The 20853-nt window shown below is 51.7% G+C and overlaps 2 protein-coding genes across 10 annotated transcripts in view; one reads left to right on the forward strand and one right to left on the reverse strand.

The window, feature by feature from the left end:
* The window catches only part of DNAAF5 (dynein axonemal assembly factor 5), a 47756-nt gene extending 44137 nt beyond the window's left edge, over positions 1-3619 (reverse strand). Inside the window, exons 1-2 of the mRNA XM_072753402.1 lie at positions 3004-3619; positions 448-632 (exon numbers count right to left, since the gene is read on the reverse strand). Coding sequence (XP_072609503.1) covers positions 448-632; positions 3004-3619 — 801 coding nt within the window. The remainder of the gene's footprint in view (positions 1-447; positions 633-3003) is intronic.
* A 120-nt stretch (positions 3620-3739) lies between these two features.
* PRKAR1B (protein kinase cAMP-dependent type I regulatory subunit beta) overlaps positions 3740-20853 on the forward strand; it is a 126094-nt gene continuing 108980 nt past the window's right edge. The window contains exons 1-4 of one of the 9 annotated variants that reach the window (XM_072753405.1): positions 3740-3917; positions 4678-4884; positions 16698-16786; positions 18865-19058. In XM_072753405.1, the coding sequence (XP_072609506.1) occupies positions 18882-19058 (177 nt within the window). In that variant the 5' untranslated portion in view covers positions 3740-3917; positions 4678-4884; positions 16698-16786; positions 18865-18881. The other 8 variants (XM_072753403.1, XM_072753404.1, XM_072753407.1 and 5 more) reach the window with 8 other exon arrangements.

Below are 20853 nucleotides of genomic sequence, written 5' to 3' on the forward strand. Positions count from 1 at the left end.
AAAAGCCAGTACTCTGATCTCTGCTTGTCTGTCTCTCTGTGGGTCCCAAGGCCCAACAGAGGGATCAGCCTGACATACCAACTCAGATCCACCCTTCTCCTCCCAGGCCTGGCACGCCAACTGCTCTGGCTCATCAGGTAACTCTGCCTTGATGGACTGGCATATGAAAGACACCTCTGGAACTGTGGAGCATACATGGTTAGGCTGTTTTCCAAAGAGGAAATGGTCCTCTTCCATGTTCCTCACAAGGAAGAATGACAAATGCACTGAAACAATTCAACTCTTCCCTACTTCCCAAAGACATGAACTAAGGACACCTTGTCACTGAAAATGATAAGAGACGTTTGGTATAACAAGGTAACAGTTTTTAAAAAAACAAAGGAGTGAGTTACAAATAGCATGATTTGGTGAAGAGGAGGGATCACCCAGGGGAGAAACTCCTGTTACCTGTGGGACGTCGTCAAAGAGCCTCTGAGCAAAGTGAGGAAGCACATCGTCTACTGACTTGCCGTTGCCGAACTGGATCACAGTACCCGTGGCCTCAATGACAGCCACCCGCACCTTCCAGTGCTGGTGTGAGATGCTCTGCATCAGGGGACTGATCAAGGACTCTGACTGCATGTGGAAGTGGTCTGTGAGAAGAGGAGGACACCAGTTACCAGGGCTGCTCCCCATCGGCCTTGGCCCCGCCCACCTCCACAGGTTCCCTGGAGGACAGGCCACCTGTGCCTTGGAACTTCCTGTCCCCACCCAGGTCCCTGCTGCAGGTGTGGCCTTGGGCTCAAGCCTGCCAAGCAAAGCTTTGTACCCCTAGCACTGGGAGAGGCACAGTACAGCCATGTGACCCAAACAGCACCAAAGGGAAAAGGCGGGGGGCCTGACTCCATCTCAGCAGGAGGCAGGAGCTGTGAGGAACAGTATGAAGCTGATGACAGTGGCACTGGGTGCCTGAAGGGGACGCTGACCAAAGCAGAGGAATCCAGCCTGGAGGATACCATGCGAGCCCCCACATGGGGTGTGCCTGAAGTCAGACACCCAGCACTACTGTAAAGAGCAGTGCTTTGGGCTAAGCCACCATTTCCTGTTTGTAAGATCTTCACAGAAGTCAGAACGAGAACGTCTCTGATAGTTCTATAATTAAGATCTAACCTCACTTCTGCTGCTGCTTGAAACCCATCCATGAGACGGCTATTTCAGAGATACTTTGGTTGACCTCTAACCCTTAAGTCCTCAGATTGAGGCAGGACATTAATTTATACTGCCCAGTGTGATGGGGATCCAGGAGAGGCCCCTTACCAGGAGTAGGCAGAGGAGGGGGATGGTTTTGGGAAGGGAAATGCTTGAAGCAGAGGGAAGAGTCCTTCACTTAACAATCAGTGGGCACCTGGGAGGCGCCTTGCTACGTGCGAGGCACTAGGCCACCCTTCCTGAACTTACAATCTAGTGAGGGAACATGCAAAGCCTGGAAGGCATGAGGAGCAGTCAATCTGGCTGATGCACAGAGCAGGGAGTTAGGTGGTTGGGGGTCAATGAGCAATGAGTTAAAAGCTTGTAATTCCCAATGTCTGTCTCCAGCCCAAGCCTCACTCTTAGTTCTTCTAGAATTCTGCAGTATTTGAACCCAAACTTAACGACTCAGAATGGAAATCTTGACAATCCATAATGGGAAGGGCTAAAAGGGAGCCCCATTCTTCCTTTGTCTCCTGTTCACCCAAACCTCCTTCTCCCTCATCCCTCACCCAATTCAACCGGAAACCCTGCCAGCTCCTTATTTAACATCAATCCACTTTTCTCTGTCTCTATTAGCAGACTGCTCACCCACAACTCAAGCCCAAGCTAGCCATCATCTAAATATGGATTAACTATGACTCCAACTAACCTAATTTCTTTTTTGCCATCTTGGTAATCAATTCTCCATGAGCACCAGAGTGATCTTTTAAAAATCGGAATCTAGGCCTCTCTCGCCCCTTCTCCACACCGTCCACTGCCTCTAATAATTTCAAACCCCCAGCAGCTCCCCCGGCCTGCCCTCCTTCCCTCCAGCCACCCTGATCTCTTTTTGCTCCTCTGACCTGCCAAGCTTACTGCTCAAACCTGGTTTCCTTCTGACCTTCATCTTAACGTCTGTCCTACAGCAAGCCTTCCCAACAAGACAAGGCGTTGGGATGTACCATGCACACCCCAGCCTGAAGAAGCACGGAGATATACATGGGGCAAGATCCTGCAGAAAGGGGCTACTGAGAAAAAAAAGGACTGTCCTCATCACATTATAGTTGTTTAAATACTGGAGAATGGATGAAAGGAACACAAGAGAGAAGCGGCCTCTCTCTACTTAGGACAATGGTCCATCCAAAAAGGGAAGACAAGTAGCCTCGTTAGAAAAAGGGGGAGAGGGGGGCAACCCCGGGCGGCTCAGCGGTTTAGCGCCGCCTTCGGCCCGGGCGTGATCCTGGGCACCCGGGATCGAGTCCCACCCACGTCGGGCTCCCTGCATGGAGCCTGCTTCTCCCTCTGCCTGTGTCTCTGCCTTTCTCTCTCTCTCTATCATGAATAAGTCAATAAAATCTTTTTTATTTGTTTATTCATGAGAGACACAGGCAGAGGGAGAAGCAGGCTCCATGCAGGGAGCCCGATGCCGGACTTGATCCCAGGTCTCCAGGATCACGCCCCGGGCCAAAGGCAGGCGCTAAACCACTGAGCCACCCAGGGATTCCCGAATAAATAAACAAAATCTTAAAAAAATAAAAAGGGGGAGAATTCAAAGACTGCAGCAGTGCTTCTCAAAGTGTGCTGGCGACCGCATCCCAGATCCTCCTAGCTATTTCAGCGGAGGTTTCTACGAATCTGCATTCTGAGAACCACCTGATGGAGGAGAGCAGCAGCTGCGGGGGGCGGGGGTGGGGGTGGGGCAGGGGTCCAGGAGCGGCCCACGGCCGGCTGCCGCCGCCTCCCCTCCCCCCCCCCCAGTCCCCCCACCCCCACCCCCCGGGACGAGGCCGGCACCTGGCGTGGCGCGCGCCAGGCCCGCGGCGCACTCGCAGCTCTCGCGGCGAACGGCGGCGAAAGGGTCGAGCAGCGTGCAGCGCAGCACGCGCACCGCGTCGTCCAGGTGGGGCGCCAGCCCCGCGCCGCCCAGGCGCACCGCCAGGCCGAGCAGCTGCACGAGCGCCAGGCGCAGCTCCTCGCAGGCCTCGGGCGGCCGGCCGCGCGCGAGCTCGGGCCCGGCCAGGCGCGCGGCGAGCGCGGGCAGCAGGCGCGGCAGGGCGTCGCCGGGCCGCGCGGCGCGCCGCAGGCCTTGACTCAGCAGGTGCGCGGCGAGCGCGCGGCAGCCTTCGGCCGGGTCGGCCAGGCAGCGCAGCAGGCGCGGCAGCAGCAGGCGCGCCCACGGGCCCTGGAAGGCGGCGGCCGCGGCCGCAGCGGCGGGGTTGGCGGCGGACTCGTCGGGCCACGCTGCCTCGAGCGCGCGCTGTAGCGCCTCGAGCGCGCGCCGCCGGCCCAGTTTGCTGTCGGCCTCCAGCCCCGGCAGCAGGCGGCTCAGGGCGCGGCTTAGCTCCGCCGCCTCGGCCGTCTCGGCCCGGCCCGGGGACGCCGCAGACTCGGCCGCTACGAGGGCCGCCATCTTCCGCGCGTTGCCCGTCGCCAGGGGAGACCGGCGCTTTCACGACGGCCTCGGCGCGGATTACGGCTCCTCTTCCGGTTGGCGCGGAACAGAACTTTATTGGCAGCTTGGGGCGCGGACAGACACGTACGGGGCGGGCTGCGGACCGGGAGCCGGGACCTACCCACGCGGTTCCCGCCTGCGTGGGGCTCAGGCCCGCGACGGGACGCACAGGCGTAAAGTGCATGGTCCTGAGGGAGTGAAGGGCGGAGGAACGTGGCGTGGACACTTAAGGCTTGCCTGTCAAGTGCCAGCACAGGTAGTGATGGTTGAGTCCGCACAAGCGTTGGGGGGAGGCACGGCAGGGACAAAGGCACTGGGGTAGGGTGATGGGTTGAAGTGCCCCGCACAGTTCGTATATTGGAATCCCAATCTCCAGGGCCTCAGAACAATACCGTACTTAGAGGTAGGGCCCTTGCAAAGTAGGTCATCGGGGGGCCCTAGTGCACCGTGACTGAGCCCTACTAGAAGGCGGCTTTGGAGGTGGCTGCAGGGGTTGCCGCGGGGACGCCCTGTCAACGTGGGCGGTAGTCGGCACCCCGTGTGCCCCAGGAGCGCCCTGATGCTGTCGCAGGAGGTAGAGAGAAGCTCTCGTGGTGGGAGCCCAAGGACCTCACAGGCCACCAGGGCCTTTATCCTGATCCTGACGGGTCCTGGAGGAAGCCTTCTGAGCTGGGAAGGTGGCCCCATCAGGCTTGCATCTTTACCAGGCTACCTTGGCTGGTGTGGCTGATATGGAAGGAAGCCCTTGAGGCTGTTTGAAGGCCGAGGCTCTGCCCTAAGTGGGGAAAATATTCAGCAAGGGAGGCTTCTTGCTCCAGGGAAAGGGGGGTGCAGACTCAGTTCCTCCTCCTTCCTCCAGGTACCACTGAGTACCTGCCAGTAATTCAGCCAATGCTGCAGAAGGTGCTGTGCAGAAGGGAGACAGGCTGGCTGGGGTCCTCAGGAGTCGGGGGTGGGGGGGTGGCAGCACAGTGGGTTCTCTGAGTTTGAAGCTGTTCTCTCTTACACGTTCCCAGAATTGGTGCCGGAGAGATATGCAGCCTGTTGGGAGTTTTATGAAACTAGTCCATAATGTTGCTGCCTCCATGTCCACGGAGCATAGCCAGGCAGCCTGCAAGGGCTTTGGACCAGCACCAGCCCCTGCCATGAGCACATGCCCTAGATAAAGCCTGCAGAGTCACAGCAAGTGAAGTTCCTGACGTCACTGCCCTGCAGCCCTGGTGGTAAGCAAGTCCCCCAGCTGTCCAGGGCCCAACCTTTGTGCACCTCTTAGATAAAGCCACCACAAAGCTTACCAAAACCCCATTCTTTTTGGTTTGAATAGAAACCGCAAAGCAGGGCAGCCCTGGTGGCACAGTGGTTTAGTACCGCCTGCAGCCTGGGGTGTGATCCTGGAGACCCAGGATCCAGTCCCACGTCGGGCTCCCTGCATGGAGCCTGCTTCTCCCTCTGCCTGTGTCTCTGCCTCTCTCTCTCAAATAAATAAATAAAATATTAAAAAAAAAAAAAAGAAACCGCAAAGCACTCCATCCACAGACCCTATCTTTGCCTGCACTCTGCCTCGACTTCCCCATGTACTGTGCCATGTGCCTTCAGGACCTGTGAGTCATAAGCTTCTCTATTCCACTTTCCTACACAGTCTTTGTCCACACCCAGACTCTATCTAACAGATGTTAATTTTAAAAAGTCACAGGGACACACCTGGGTAGCTCAGCAGTTGAGCATCTGCCTTCAGCTCAGGGCGTGATCCTCAGACTGGAGATCAATTTCCGCATCAGGCTTCCTGATGCGGAACAAGGGGAGGGAGCCTGCTTCTCCTTCTGCCTGTCTCTGCCTCTCTGTGTCTCTCATGAATAAATAAGTAAAATTTGAAAAAAAAAACAAAACAAAGTTACAGTACAGGCAAGAAAACTGTAAGAAAAACCACCTCTTTCTGGCCATAAGACTGGGAAATGGGAGACCCAGCAGAGACCTAGTGGGGAGCCACACCCCCACCCCACAGTATGCTGTGGCACCAGCATCAAAGCCTCTGCAGGCCCACTGCCTCTTGCAGTGCTGATGGGCAGTCTCCTGTGCAGGGGCAGAGTCAGTGCAGCTCAGCATCTTCTAGCTTTCCACCTGGCAACACAAGGAGACCCAGGACCAGCAGGGGATGCCCCGCCCCCTCCAATAGCCATAGCAGTGCCAGAAGAAGAAAACAGACTAAGAGGGCCTTGCCAGGGCCCTCATTGCTGTGGTGCCATGAAACTCATTGGCACCATGGGCTACAGTAGTAGGCCAGAATCTACATTTTAATCTAAATAGGGCAACTTCCTGCTAAAATAGATTTCAGCAGTGTCAGAAGTCTTCTAACACAATACACAAAGTGTTCAAGATACGCTCAAAAATCACTTGTCCTATCAGGAATCAGGAGAACCACTATTTGGATGAAAAGACAAGTGTTGTAAATGCCAAGATAGATCAGGTATTAGAATTACCTGACAAGGATTTAAAACAGTCATAAAAATGCTTTTAATAAACATTTATGAAATCTTGGGGTACCTGGTTGGCTCAGTTGAGCATCGACTCTTGGTTTTGGCTCAAGTCATGAACTCAAGGTGGTGAGGCTCCCTGCTCAGCATAGAGTCTGCTTGAGGATTCTCTCCCTCTGCCCCTCCCCTCCTCTCTCTCGTGCATGTGTGTTCTTTCTCACTTCCTCTAAAGTAAATATGTTTTAAAGATATATGAAGTCTTTTGAAACAAACGGAAAAAGAGAAGAGAAAATCTCAACAAAGAAGTAAAAATTATTAAACAAGCTGGATGGAAATCATAGAACTTTAAATTACAACAGCCAAACTAGCACTGTGTCCATCAGTGGACAAAGTGATCACTGCACTGTTGGGTGGGCACAATGGCAGAGGGGAAACCAGTGGATGGAAGAGGGAACTTGAAGGTGGAATAAGAGTGTTTACTCAATCTAAACGACAGATCAAGTGGACCAGATGGAAAAAAATAGAGCTGAGAGGACAGTGATTTGTGTCACCAGGGTTCAAGAACAAGAGGAAGAAGATGTGGGCTGAAGAGATATTTAAAGAAGTAATGGCTAAAAATTCCCCAGATTTGGCAAGAGACATAAACCCACAGTTTAAAGAAGCCAAGCCAGCCCTAAATGAGACCACTCTCACCCAGACACATCATAGTTTAAACTTCTGAAAACCAAAGACAGAAAAAGAAAAGAAAAAAAAAACAACTGCTAAACATAGCTAGAGAGAAACAATGCCTTGCCTGTAGAGGGACAGCAATGTGAATGACTGCAGGTGTCTCATCCTAACGCAGAGGCTGGAAGGAAGTGGCATGTTGTTCAAATGTCGAAAGAGAAGTAAATCCCACCAGCAGAACCATCCTCAAGAATGAGCATGGAATCAACATATTTTCAGACAGAGGCAGACGAACAGAATTTGTTGCTAGCAGACTTGCCCTTGGCTAAAGGAAGCTCTCCGAAAGGGAAGAAAATTGTAACAAGAAGGCAAGGAACTTAGAATATTAACAACAATAGAATGGGTAATAAACAGAAGAAAGCATGATTGACCATCTCTCACTTCATATGTGTCCTTAATCATAGCTGATGGTTGAAGCAAAAATAATACTGGTGTGGTGCGCAACGTGTGTGGAGGAAATATTTCTGATAATTCTATTTAAATAATGGGAAGGACAAAGGGATGTAAGTTGACAGTAAGGTTTGTACACTGCACTTGATGTAGCACAACATCTATACCAGGGACTCCTAAGTGCCATATGAGCATAGTGATGTCTAGAGCAGCCACTAAGAAAACTAAACATACCAATACAAGCACAAACATCAAGTGGAATTCTGAAAACTAAGGATCTCACAAGACATGGCAGAGGGACAAACAAATAATGCAGATGGAAGCCCTGATGAGGTCATTAATTACCTTAAATGTAAATGGCATAAACACACCAGTTAGAACTGAGATTGGCAGAGGGAATAAACACTATGACCCAACTCTCCATTGTCTACTATATGCTGAAACTCGTCAGCCACAATGACATGGATAGGTTGAAAGTAAAAGGTTGGGAAAGGATATATCATGTAAACATTAATACTTAAAAAGCAGACTATATTAACATCAGCCAAAGTAGACTTAAGAGCAAAGAAAAATTATTGACAAAAAGAGGGACATTACCTAATGATAAAGTGATCAACCAGGAAGATCTAGCAATCCTAAGTATGTATGCACCAAATGACAGACCTTCAAAATATACAGGAGACTTCCTTACCCATTCTCAGCAATTGCCAGAATTACTAGACAGACAATCAGCAAGGATATAGAAGAACCCCACCATCAACTGACAAGATTAATGGACATTTGTGGAACACTCCACCCAACAGTAGCAGAATACACATTCTTTCCTACTTCCCACAGAACATATTCCAGGATAGACCATATTCTGGGCCATAAAACAACCTCAATGTAAAGGATTGAAATCATACAGAGTGTGTTCTCTGACAAAAATGGAATCAAACTGAAAATCAGAAAACAAGAAAAGCTTCAAATGTAGAAATTCAACATGGGTCTACCCAGAAATACAAAGGAATGAACTGTTGATACAATGACTTGGTGACTCTAGGGAATTAGGCTAAGTCAAACAGACAATCACTGAAGGGTGACTAGCATGACTCCATTTACATGGCATTCATGAGAGACAGTTTTGTGGTCTCAAGTTAGGAGTGGTGCTGGGTATGGCACATGTTAAAGGTGCCTATGGGGCAGCGGTGTATGGTGACAGTACTTAAGCATATTGGTGATGGTTACACGGATGTTTGGGTGTTTTTAAAAAAGATTTATTTATTAGCATGAGCAGAGGGAGAGAGAATCCTCAAGCAGATTCTGCACTGAGTGTGGAGCCCAACGTGGGGCTTGGTCTCATGACCCTGAGATCATGATCTTAGCCGAAAGAGAGACTCAGATGCTTAACCAACTGAGCCACCCAGGTGCCCCCTAAGTGTTGATTTTTAAAATCCAACAGCCAAATACACAGACAAGTCTGAGCCCAGCAAGAGAAAGAATAATGAAGGTTAGAGTAGAAACTAGTGAAATGGGAAAAAAAATAGAGAATATAAATAAAATTGAGAGTTTGCTCTTTTAAAAGGCTAATAAAATTGATAAATCTCTGTCAAGACTAGCACGGGAAGAAAATGAGACAGCTCAAAATAACATATGGAGTGTAAAGGGATTATCACTACAGGTTCTAAGCAATCAAAAGACACCAAAAAGATCATATAAACCACTTTATCCCAAAGTAAATGAAATGGAGAGTTTCTAGGAAAATGTGATTTAATAAAACTTACCCAAGAAGAAATAGGAAAGCAGGAAAGTCTAGGACCTAGTAAAATAACTGACTTTGGGGCAGCCGGGGTGGCTCAGCACTTTAGCACCGCCTTCATCCTGGAGACCTGGGATCGAATCCCATGTCGGGCTCCCTGCATGGAGCCTGCTTGTCCCTCTGCCTGTGTCTCTGCCTCTCTGTGTGTGTCTCTCATGAATGAATGAATGAATAAATAAATAAATAAATAAACAAACAAACAAATAAATAAATAAATAAATTCCTTTTAAAAAGTTAACTCAATCTGGAAATAAGAAATTTAAAAAGATAATACATCGTGACTGGATTGAGTTTATGCCGGTAATGCAAGTTAATTGAACATAAGAAATTAATGTGATTTACTGCGTTAAAAAACTGATGGAGAAAAATCACAAGATCATCTCAGTAGGTGCAGAAAAAGCATTTGGTGTAACGTGATACCTATTCATGATAACTTCTCAAGTGAGGAATAAAAGGCACATTCACAAATATCCCATAGCAAATGTCCTATTAGATGCAGTGGATGGGTTCCAAAGACAGCCGCGGACATCTCTCCCGTAGATGCACATGGACCCAGCCCTGTGCCGATCTGAGCTGGCCTGCAAACTCACCTTAGCCACTGGGACGTGGCAGGAAGGGTGCTGAGCCGTGTCTATGCCCAGCATTGAGGAAAGCTGGCAGCACCTCACACCCACCGGGAGGGCTAGCAAAACAGCACAGCACAACCGACAAACAACCAGAAAGTAACAAGTGTTGGCAAGGACAGGAGAAATTGGAAACTCATTTGCTGAGGGTAGGAAAGTAAAAGGTGCAGCTGCTGTGGAAAACAGTCTGGCAGCTCCTCAAAAAATGAGACCTAGGATTCCCGTGTGACCAGCAATCCCACGTCCTGTTACGTTGCCTGAGGGAGTGAAAGCAGGGATCAAGCAGATGCCTGCACACCCGTGCTCACAGCCGCCGAGAGCTGGAAGCAGCCCAAGCATCCATCATGGGTGATCCATGTGGTTGGCCACACGATGGGCTTTCATTTAGCCTTAGGATGGAACAAAGTGCTGACTTGGGCTACGATGTGGATGGACCTTGTAAACATGATGCTCAGTCAGAGGAAGCAGACACACAAGACCCGTATTGTGGATCCATTCTATGAAGTCTCTGATGGTGACACGGGGGCTGGTGACACGACCATGACTCTTCTGGGAATTCTAGATGCCAGAGGCTGTCTGATGTGTGTGTGTGTGGGGGGGGGCAGACCCCCACCAGAGAGTTTGGGGAGGGTGGTGGGAGAGCCAGAGAGGAGCTAGCAGACCTGTCTCCCAGCAGAGGCACTTCACTGGAGGCGGGCATGTTCCAACTCTCTAAATCGAGTTTGGAGTTTGCATTATTTCTAGTCCTGGATGCTTGTAATGACTTGAGTTGAAGGGTTTATATCTTAACATAACCCTAGAACTTTGAAATTCTGTTTGAGCCAAAAAAACATGATGCAGCTGTCCAAATGTGTATCTAGGGGCAGAGACAGAACTCCTCCACTGAATAAATATGAAGAGTCTTGCTTGTTCAGTGTCCTGGTGATATATATTTTAAAGCGTGTCATATAAGTCAGTGTAATAAACTGATTTTAGCAGATAACATGTAGTTGGTTAATTGATTCATTATCTCATCCAACAAATATTTTTGCGGTGTTTGACATTTCCAGGCATCCTGCTAGGCATTGGGGTACAGCGGTGAGTCACAGCAGATGCAGTTACTTCCCCTGATTGCCAGGAGGGGAGGTCGTTAAACAGAGTGTGACACAGATGGTGCCCTCATGCAGAGGGGTGGAGCGGAGGTGCAGGTGCCTCCAGGAGGGGCTCTGGAGGTGGGATCTGAGAGGCAGGAGCTCAGCTGACACAGAGGAAGGGAATGCTGGCCTGAGGACAGGATTACGGGCCTGGGAAGGGAATGTGGGACCTCGGTTGGTTTGAAGATGTCACTGTCTTTGCCTCTGGATGGGTCTGAGTGGGGGTGAGTCAGGAGGCTGTGGGAGGGATGGGAGGTGGTGGGGCCTGTGGGCAGGGCCAGACTTACTTTGCAAAATGGGGCAGTGATTCAGGGATGAGGGGTGGGCAATGTCCGGGGCTCTGGGTTTCTGGCCCTGCCTTTCGCAGACCTATAGACACTGGAGAGTCAGCCTCACAGGTGGGAGCAAGTGTGTGCTTTGCGGCACAGTGATCTGGAGGTAGGCACCAGTTATCTAACAGTGTTGCTGGTGTCACATGATGGCATTTGCGAAGTCCGCAGATCCCTTGGGTAACCGAGTGCTCTGGGGACAATGGTTTTGGCTTCATGATGGGTGGGCCTGGTTGAGGGCTGGGTCCTTACTGGGAGGCAGCTCTCCATGTGGCAACACGGGCTCCCTCATGGCATAGCAGGTGGACTCTCAAGGCACCCAGTGTTGCTTTGAAATCTAGCCTTGGGATCACATTGCATCAGGCCTGCTGGGGAAGCTGAGGAGGTGATTAGAAGCTGGGAGTGTGTGGGAAGGCCACTGCCCTTAGGCCCTGCTGGCTCAGCCTTGGCTTCATGGTAATTGCTCATCTCTGTGTCTTTGGTCAAGCTCTCCAGGGAAGGCTCTTGGGCCCCTGGTGTTCTGCTACAGGGTTGGGGTCAGCACCTGATGTATCTGCATTCATGTATCTGCCTGCTTTTGGTGTGCCCCCTGTCCCCGCCCTGGTCCAGAGACTGTCTGTCTTACTCCTCCTGGGGCATGAGGCCAGCTCCCGCCCACTACTGGCTCTCACTTTGGTATCTGGTGAGACCATTCCTGAGGCTTTGGGGGATTCTCCTGTATGAACTGGGCACTTCCTTCTGCCAGTCACAGTTCCGTATTCCTGGTTCCAATGAGTCAATGATGACTGTCCGGCCCTCTTTTGGGCTCCCAGGATTTTGTTAAGGTCTTCTCCAGGTCCTTCCAGTCTTCTGGGGCTTGTGCCTTTAGATACAAAAATCCCTTTGGGGCACCTGAGTGGCTCAGTGGATGAAGCATCTACTTTAGGCTCAGGTCATGATCTCGGGGTCCTGGAATCATGCCCCACATTGGGCTCCCTGCTCAGTGGGGAGTCTGCTTCTCCCTCTGACTCTCCTCCCTGCTTATGGTATCTTTCTGTCAAATAAATACAATCTTTAAAAAAAAAACCCAAATCGGGGGATCCCTGGGTGGCGCAGCGGTTCGGCGCCTGCCTTTGGCCCAGGGCGCGATCCTGGAGACCCGGGATCGAATCCCATGTCGGGCTCCCGGTGCATGGAGCCTGCTTCTTCCTCTGCCTGTGTCTCTACCTCTCTCTCTCTCTCTCTCTCTCTCTCTCTCTCTCTGTGACTATCATAAACAAACAACAACAACAACAAAAAAAACCCAAATCCCTTTATTGTGATTTTAGTGTGGTTTATGGAGTGAAAATAATAAGTGTTTTGAATTCCTTGTCTTTTCTGGGAAGACTAAAAAAATTTAATAGAAAGAAAATTACTTTTGAATAGGTAATACTTGCATTTGATGTACAGTTGGAATGGCACTCAAGGACACGGTGACTTTAGGACCCCTGTCCTCCCTCTCCCTCAGGTGCTTCTAGAAGTATCCTGTGCTTCGATCCACAAGAATCCACATGTACGGATTGTAAAGTCACCTTAAAAAATTAATTTAGAGATAGCGCATGAGCTGGGAAAGGAGCACAGGGAGGAGGGCACACATGCTGCGCTGAGCACAGAGCCCAACATGGGGCTCTGTCTCTCAACCCTGAGGTCATGACCTGAGCTGAAACCAAGAGCTGACACACAACCAACTGTGCCACTCAGGTGCCCTGTAAAGTAGCCTCTTAAATGGTAGCATATGTGCTGAGTTTCATAGCATGGTTGTTTTGTTGTTGTTGTTGTTGTTGTTGTTGTTGTTGTTATTGTTTTCACTGAGGAACATACAGTGGAGATAGGTTAGCATTGGTTCAAACAGAACTGCCACATCCTTCTGAACAGTTGGATGACAGTCTGCTGTCCAGATATGCCACTGGGTGTCTCATCAGACCCCTGTTGATGAATACTTAGTTTTTCCTACCACTTTTGTTATTTCTTGTGTTTCTGTGCACCTGGGAAGGCAGACAGATACATTTTTTAAAAGATTTTATTTATTTATTCATGAGACACACAGAGACAGAGGCAGAGACACAGGCAGAGGGAGAAGCAGGCTCCACGTAGGGAGCCCGATGTGGGACTCAATCCCAGGTCCCCAGGATCACACCCAGGGCTGAAGGTGGCACTAAACCACTGGGCCACCGGGGCTGCCCGACAGATACATTTTTTAATTTTTATTTTTTTATTTTTTTAAAGATTTATTTATTTTTATTTATTTATGAGAGAGATAGAGAGAGAGAGAGAGTCAGAGACACAGGAGGAGGGAGAAACAGGCTCTATGCAGGGAGCCCGATGCGGGTCTTGATCGCGGGACTCCAAGATCGTGCCCTGGGCCAAAGGCAAGTGCTAAACCACTGAGCCACCCAGGGATCCTCCAGATACATTTTTTAAAAAAAGATTTGGGAGAGAGAGCTGGTGAGCATGCAAAAGCAGGAGCAGGGGGTGAGGAGCAGACTCCCCACTGAGCAGGGAACTGGACAGGGACTGGATCCCAGGATCCCGGGATAATGATCTGAGCAGAAAGCAGACACATTTCACTGGCTGAGCCACCCGGGTACCCTAGAGAGATACGTTTACCCATGAGCAGAAAAATGCACATGTAAGGATAGTCACTGCAATATTGATTTATCATCAAATTACTGATAAACCTAGTGGAGCAGAATTGCTGAGGTAGGTGTGTTTAAATGTGTGATAGAAGTTTTCCGCATAGGAGTCTGCAGAGGCTCCGTTGGTGCCATGTCTCCCATGCCCTCACCTCACAGACCTGCCAGGTGACACATGCACCTCCATGTACTTCTAATTTGCTCTGTTCTTAGTTTGAGTGGAGCTGGGCATCTTCATGCCAAGGAAATCAGCTCTTTGTGATAGATACTGTAAATATACTTCTTGTTTTGTTTTTGTTTTTACTTTGAACCTGTGAGCATTTTTTATGCACAAAGTTTTCATTTTTACAGAGTATGTCAATTTTTTTATATTTATGGCTTCTGGATCTCATAGTATGACTAGGAAGTCCTGCTGTGTCCAGAGAGATTCTAAGACATTTCCTGATGCTCCTTCCATTGCTTTTAATTTAAATCCCTGATCCCTCTGAAGTTTGTATAAAGAGGTGCAGTTGACTTTTTAAAATTCTCCCCAAACTGGGCAGCCCGGGTGGCTCAGCGGTTTGGTTCCGCCTTCGGTCCAGGGTGTGATCCTGGAGACCCGGGATCGAGTCCCACATCGAGCTCCCTGCGTGGAGCCTGCTTCTCCCTCTGCCTGTCTCTCTACCTCTCTCTCTCTCTCTCTGTGTGTGTGTCTCTCATGAATAAATAAACATAATCTTTAAAAAATAAATAAAAAATAAATTCTCCCCAAACTAATTGAATTGTCCCCAGTGCCACCTTTATCACAAGCAAAATCCCTGTAGATATTGATTTGGCTTTATTTCTGGACTCTTTGATACCTTAATGTTTGTTCATTTCTGTGCCAGTTTCGTAATATTTTAATTCTTTTATCATTACAATGTATTTTCATATATGGCTTTGCTGAGTACTCACGCCTCCTCCTGTCTGAATTTCTTCAGGCTGCTGTGACAGAAATACCACAGACTGCGTGTTTTATAAAGACATTTATTTCTCGCGGCTCTAGAGGCTGGTCTCTGAGACAAAGAAGCTGACCAGTTCGACCATAGCGAGGCCATCTTCTCATGGTGTCCGTGCGCAACAGCAGCAAAGGCCAGGGCACCGATCCATCCTGAGGGCCCCATCCATGACCTACTCACCCCAAAGCCCCCTCCTATAACACCCTACCCCACACAGGGGGTTAGGATTCAAGCAGGAGTTTTGGGGTGACACAAGCATTCAGCTTATAGCATTTGTGGAACAGTTTCCTTCTGTCCATCCCCCCAACCCAGACATGGGGCCTCTTTCCCTGATCCCCCCCATGACAGCTGTCAGCAACTGCATGACCACACCACAAACTGAGGGGCTGCAGACAGCACATCTTGATTATCTTGCAGTGTCTGCAGATTGGAAGTCTGGGTCCTCTGGCAGCTACACTTGAGATGGCCCTGGATTCTCACCCAGGCTCCATGGGGTATCTGCTTCTGCATGTGTGGGATCGAGGCACCTGCTGCCGGGTGCCACACCCGAGAGCAGGCATGATCAGAATTCACTGACATTCAGTGGCAACATTGGTATGAAATTTTGCATCCCAGACTTACCTGGTGAGCAATGTGAAAGCTGAAAATAAAAGAACACTGTCCTTATAATGTCTCCTGCTGCCTCCTCCCTGGGGACTTTCTCGCTGATGGCAGTTTCTTCAGAGGCATGGGGCTCGAGGTTTGTTTCCCATCTCGCCTTCAAAGCTCAGCTCTCTTGCCTGTGGCTTCATCTTCTGCATCCCAACAGGGCCCTGTCAGTGCATACCAGGGACAGGGCTTCCGTCTCTCCCCGATGAACGGCTGGGGCCCTGCCCATAATAACTACTGTTGTTCACGGTCACTGGACCCTCAGCCTCACGGAAAAGCTGCACTTGAGTAGCATCCACCTGTTTGAGATGCAAGGGCCTCTTCCAGGAAGGCTCTGGCATCCAGTTTTCATCCCAGAGCAAGCCCTCAGTAAGCAGCTGCCAGCCATGTCCACTACCCTCTGCCCCTTCAGGGCTTCTGCAGGCTGCCCAAGGCACTGTGCCCACTGAGAGGCCCACTGCCAGGCCTGTCTCAGGCCATGGTGCTCTATCACCTCTTCAGAGACCCTTTCTGTATCCCAGACAGTGTTTGTGTTTGTCTCCATGCTGCGCAGACCAAATAAAGAAAACAAACAGCATCCATGCCTATTTGGTGCTCTCAACCTTAAGCCGACAGACTCACCTAGTTCTTCTGTACCACTTGCCATGAGAGCTACAAAGTACGGAGAGCCCGAGTGGCAACTCACAGGTGCCCCACCTCGTCTGGAGGTGCAGCGCCCCAGGGAAGTCTTCCTGCAGAACAAACACTTGTTGGCAGAGGCAGGAGTGTGGGGGCAGGCAGTGATTGGGAAAGAACATGGCTTTGAAGTTGGGTCTTTATGAGGCTTGGTCACCCAAGTTCTAAGGGTGAAACAAAGTACCCCGGAGCTGGGGAATGTGAGTACCTTCTGCTGGGGAATGTCAGAGGGCTGAGGACATAGGGTGGTCCTTCCCTGTGGGCAGAGGGGACATTTTCAGGTAAGCACAATGTACTGGGTAACTGGATTTCAGTTGTATGTTTTTAGTGGAAGGATATGGCTGCTTGGACACTGTACAAAAGCCAAGATTTGTCACTATCCAGGGGGGAGGCAACCTGGCTGTGAGTGCCAGCACTATGGCACACATGGTGTCACAACCAGCTCTGTGAGGGACATTCTTACCATCCTCACATAAAGGTACAGGCTACAGATTGTCCAGATGGCTTCCCTGCTGACACTTGACCTCCCCCACATTGAGGGCAAGGGCTGGGGAGGTGGAAAGGACCTCCCAGTTTGTCTACCAGAGTGTGACCTGTTCCTTTACCTTCACACAGGCAAGAAGTGAGGCCAGTGTTGGCCCTGCTGCAGGGGCATGAGGCTGACACACTGTGCTGTGCTTTTGTGGACAGGTGAGCAGGGACAGGTGAGTGTGAACGAGAGGGTGTGAGACGTGAGCAGATGTCTTCTCCTTCCCCTTCAAGACTTGGGCTCCCTGTCCCCTCTCCTGGTGCTTGGACCACTCTGTGGAAAGGGCAGGGGCCCCAAATGATTGAGATGAAGTTTCTGCCACCACCTGCTAGAATGGGGGCAAAGTGTGATGTTGGGGAACAGGAACATTAGCACAGTCCCCCTTCCTGCGGGTCTGGGCTAATAGATTAGGAAGTCACCCAGGGTCTGCACACCTCAGCGACCTCATGGACTTTGGAAGATAGTGGGGAAGAATTCAGGATGACCTGTTGATTTCCCACTGAGGCATCGGGGTGAAGCTGGTGCCCTTAACCAAGAAAAGGCAATCAGCTCACCTCTCCCTAGAGTGGTCTGGGGTCTCTGGCCACCTCTTCTGGCTCTGAGGTGGATATAGACCCTGCAGAGTGGAGGCATTACACCTGCAGAGTGAGCATGGGGGGTCCTGGCCATCTCCCTGAGCCTCCCTGAGCTGGAGCCAGTCAGGATGGGCCATCACATGGTCAGTGGAGGGGGTGAGGAGGTGTGAGGAGTGGGTGGTGGAGGGGAGTGGTTGTGGTCCTGGCCTGTGCAGGAAAATCTGACTCTGTCCAACTTGAGGCCTGCGGGGGCTCGCTCCAATTGCGTGGGGTCATTGGGGAAGCTGGAGAGAGGGAGAAGGAGGGGACATAGGGGTAAGCTAGGGGTGAGGGGATGTCTTGGGCCTGGAGAGGTCTGTCGGTACACGGGGTGGAGGGACGCTGAGGTGCAGGAGGTAGAGGAGAGTGGCGGGTGGGGAGGCCCGATGGGGGGGCAGAAGGGGAGGGGGACAGGCCTGGTGCAGGGGGTGGAGGGGTGGGTCGTTGCGGCGCGGGGGCGGGCGGAGGGCGGCGCCGCTGCAGTGCGGGGACCCGCTCTCGCCCGCCGTCCCCGCGTCTCCGCGTCCCCGCGCTGCCGCCTCGGGCTTTGGGCGCCGCGCATCCAGGTACGCCGGGCTGGGCTCGGGTCTGCGTTGGGATCCTCGGCCTGCGCGGGTGAGGGGCTGAGCTCCGCTGGCCAGGAGGCCTGGGAAATGTGGGCCTTTGGGGGGCCCCCGCCCCCTTGGCTGTCGTGAAGGGGCGCGCGGGCCAGGGGCTCAGCGTCCAGAGGCGCCAGGGCCTGGGGAAGGGATGCAGGCGCCGGAGCCCTGGAGCCTGGGGAGGGGGCGCAGAGGCGGGGGTGGGTGGTGGGTGGGCACCGAGACCAGGGGAACGGGGCGCAGGGACTGGGGGCACAGAGGCTTGGGGGAGAGGGCGCAGAGACTGGGGGGCGCAGAGGCCGGGGGGAGGGGGTGCAGGGACTTGGCGCGCGGGTCCTGGGGGGCGGGGGCGCAGGGACCCAGGGCCGTCCTGGCGGCGGAGAACCGGAGAACCGGGCCGGGGTCCGCGGCAGGGCGGCTGCGCGGCCCCCAGTTCCGGGGCCGTCATTGTGACTTAGCCTGAGCAGCGCTGAGAATGCGGGGCTGGGAACGCGGGCCGAGAACCGGGTCCTACCATTGTTTTCCACGTTCCATGTTCCCAGAAGGGCCCTCAGCTAGGCTGCAACTGTTTTCCTGGTTTTCTTTCTGTTCCTGCAAAGCAGGCTACCTCTGCTCTGTGAAAGCACCTCTCCATCTCCCTGGTTCACACAATTGTCTCTGAAAAGGGAGGAGGGATGGTGGCAAGTGAGACCACATAAGTGGTGGGCTGGCCACTCGGGGGGGAGGGGACGACACTCTCCACCTTCAGATCTCTCAGAGAGGAGGGCTGTGCTCAGCAGTGCACAGATCTGTCTAATCCTCCTCCATGCCCACAAAGATCTGTGAGGTAAGGCTCTGTGGCTGTTAGGTTCCCAGCTCATCCAGTCCCTCTGAATGAGAGGTTTGTGGCCATAGACCATGTCACCAGGTCACATCAGTCATGGACGTGACAACAGCAACACACCCCAGGAGCCTGTAGGATGCATGTGTGTGACGCAGGCACAGGGGTGCCACCTCAGGCTTCCCTCTTGTCTTCCCCTGATTTGCATTTTCCCTTCCAGGCAGCCGTGGGGTCACCATGGCGTCCCCATCCTCTTACCAGGTAGAGGAGGATGAGAGTCTGAAGGAGTGTGAGCTCTATGTTCAGAAGCATGGTGTCCAGCAGGTCCTCAAAGACTGCATCGTGCACCTGTGCATCTCCAAGCCCGACAGGCCCATGACATTCCTGCGGGAGCATTTCGAAAAGCTAGAAAAGGTCAGTGATGACTGCCACCTGCTTTCCCTTTGGCAGGTGTGCTGGTGCAGGCAGACACTCATACCCATTCACCGTGTGGCACTGGCTGTCCCAGGGAGTGTGGGGGGAGCAGCCCTCCAAGGGGGGCTGACCTTGCCTGACCCGTTCTACGGCTCCATTGTGCCCCCACAGACCCCTCTTTCCTCTGCAGTGCTTTAGGATCTCCCAGGTGCAGAGCCTTGGGAAGAGCTGACTGAAGAGAGCTTATGGGGCCCACTGACTGTTTACAAGTCTGGGGACAGACATGGGGAGTGGGTGCAGTTATAGAGCTTGGGGATGAAAGAACATGGCTGCGATAGGGCGCGTGATGTGGGGCATTTGAGGCCAGACTACATGGTTATCTGCGTCTCTGGGAGGAGCAGGCACAGACAGAGATTACCCCTTGGATTCGTGCAGTCTTTTGAGGGGACCCCCCCACTCATTCCTCCATGAATAATGCCCCTCACCCCTTCCTGGTTCATAGGGGGGAGGACAGGCTCAGAGTGGGAGGGGTCCCTTGTGGTGGGTTCCCCCCTCCCTCCCTCTGGCTCCCCACCCTGAACACTCTGTGGGCAGTACACCTTGCTCACAACTCCACTGTTCCCATCCTGGCCTCGTGGGGGTGAATGGTACCCCAGTCAGGCTCAGATCTGAGTTCCTCTGAGTCCAGCAGTTTCACGTTTGACAGGGGCCTGCTGTGGACACATAGTTCCAACCCGGAGGGATGAATTTCTTTCTTTTAAAACAATCCATTAAAACATTTTCAAGTAATGCATACCTTTTAAAGAAAGTTTGGGAAGTTCAGAAATAGAAAGAAGGGGTCACCATCATACATGGTCCCCTCCAGCCAGGACCGTGCATTTTTCATTTGCTCTGTGTTCTTCACAGACTCACTCAAGTGGGTGCATGGTGCTGCATTGAGAAGACATGTTGATGTTTTCTCAATGTTTCCCTCACGATTGGATAATTAATTGAGTTAATTGTTTAATATTAAAAATAATGCCACACTAACACATTTATGTGTAGACTTTTTTCTACTGTGTGTGGCATTGTTTGTTTTTAGAAACAAGATAACTGGCACTCCCAATGGTATTATTGGGTGGAAGCGATCTCATTGGCATCCTTGTACATTCCTACCCATAGAGTCTGGTTGTTGGTCTGCCTACCCTAGCCAGCTTTCGCTGTTTGAATTTGAAAAGCTGTTTTTTCAGGGGATAGATGAAAATGGTCATGTGGCCTTCATCCATTTTCCTCTGGTGACATTTGAGAGCACGGTTGAGGAGAGACCCCCAGGCTGACGCACAGGGTGTGTGTCCTCACGCCCTGCCTGTTGGGAGAGTCAGGCCAGAGACCATGCATCTTCCCTGTCTCAAACCCTAACTCTGTCAGGGCTAGAGTCACTTCCTATGGTTTGCTCACAAGGGGCATCTGCCAGGTGACACATCTCAGGGCAAGGGTGGGAGTGGGGGTGTCCCTGATGGGCAGGACTGCAGCTGAAGGACCTACTGGGGCGGCTGATGTAGCAGAGTGAGACCAGAGTAGAGGTTCTCAACTGTGGACATATCCCGCCTGTGGGACCTGTGGCTAGAGTTGGTTGGTTGAGTATCCGGGGGTAATGGAGAGGGAGCAACATGGCCAGTGCGGGCCAATAATTTTGGTGGGGTATTCAGGGCTTGCTGGTGGAGTGGCTGTCGGGGTGAGGAAAAAGGCAGGAAGTGTGACCCCTGGGGCTTGGTCTGGACCACTGAGTGAATGGGGCCGTTGGAACAGACAGGCA

The sequence above is a fragment of the Vulpes vulpes genome, chromosome 3 (assembly GCF_048418805.1).
Source record: "Vulpes vulpes isolate BD-2025 chromosome 3, VulVul3, whole genome shotgun sequence".
Classification (NCBI taxonomy): Eukaryota; Metazoa; Chordata; class Mammalia; order Carnivora; family Canidae; genus Vulpes; species Vulpes vulpes.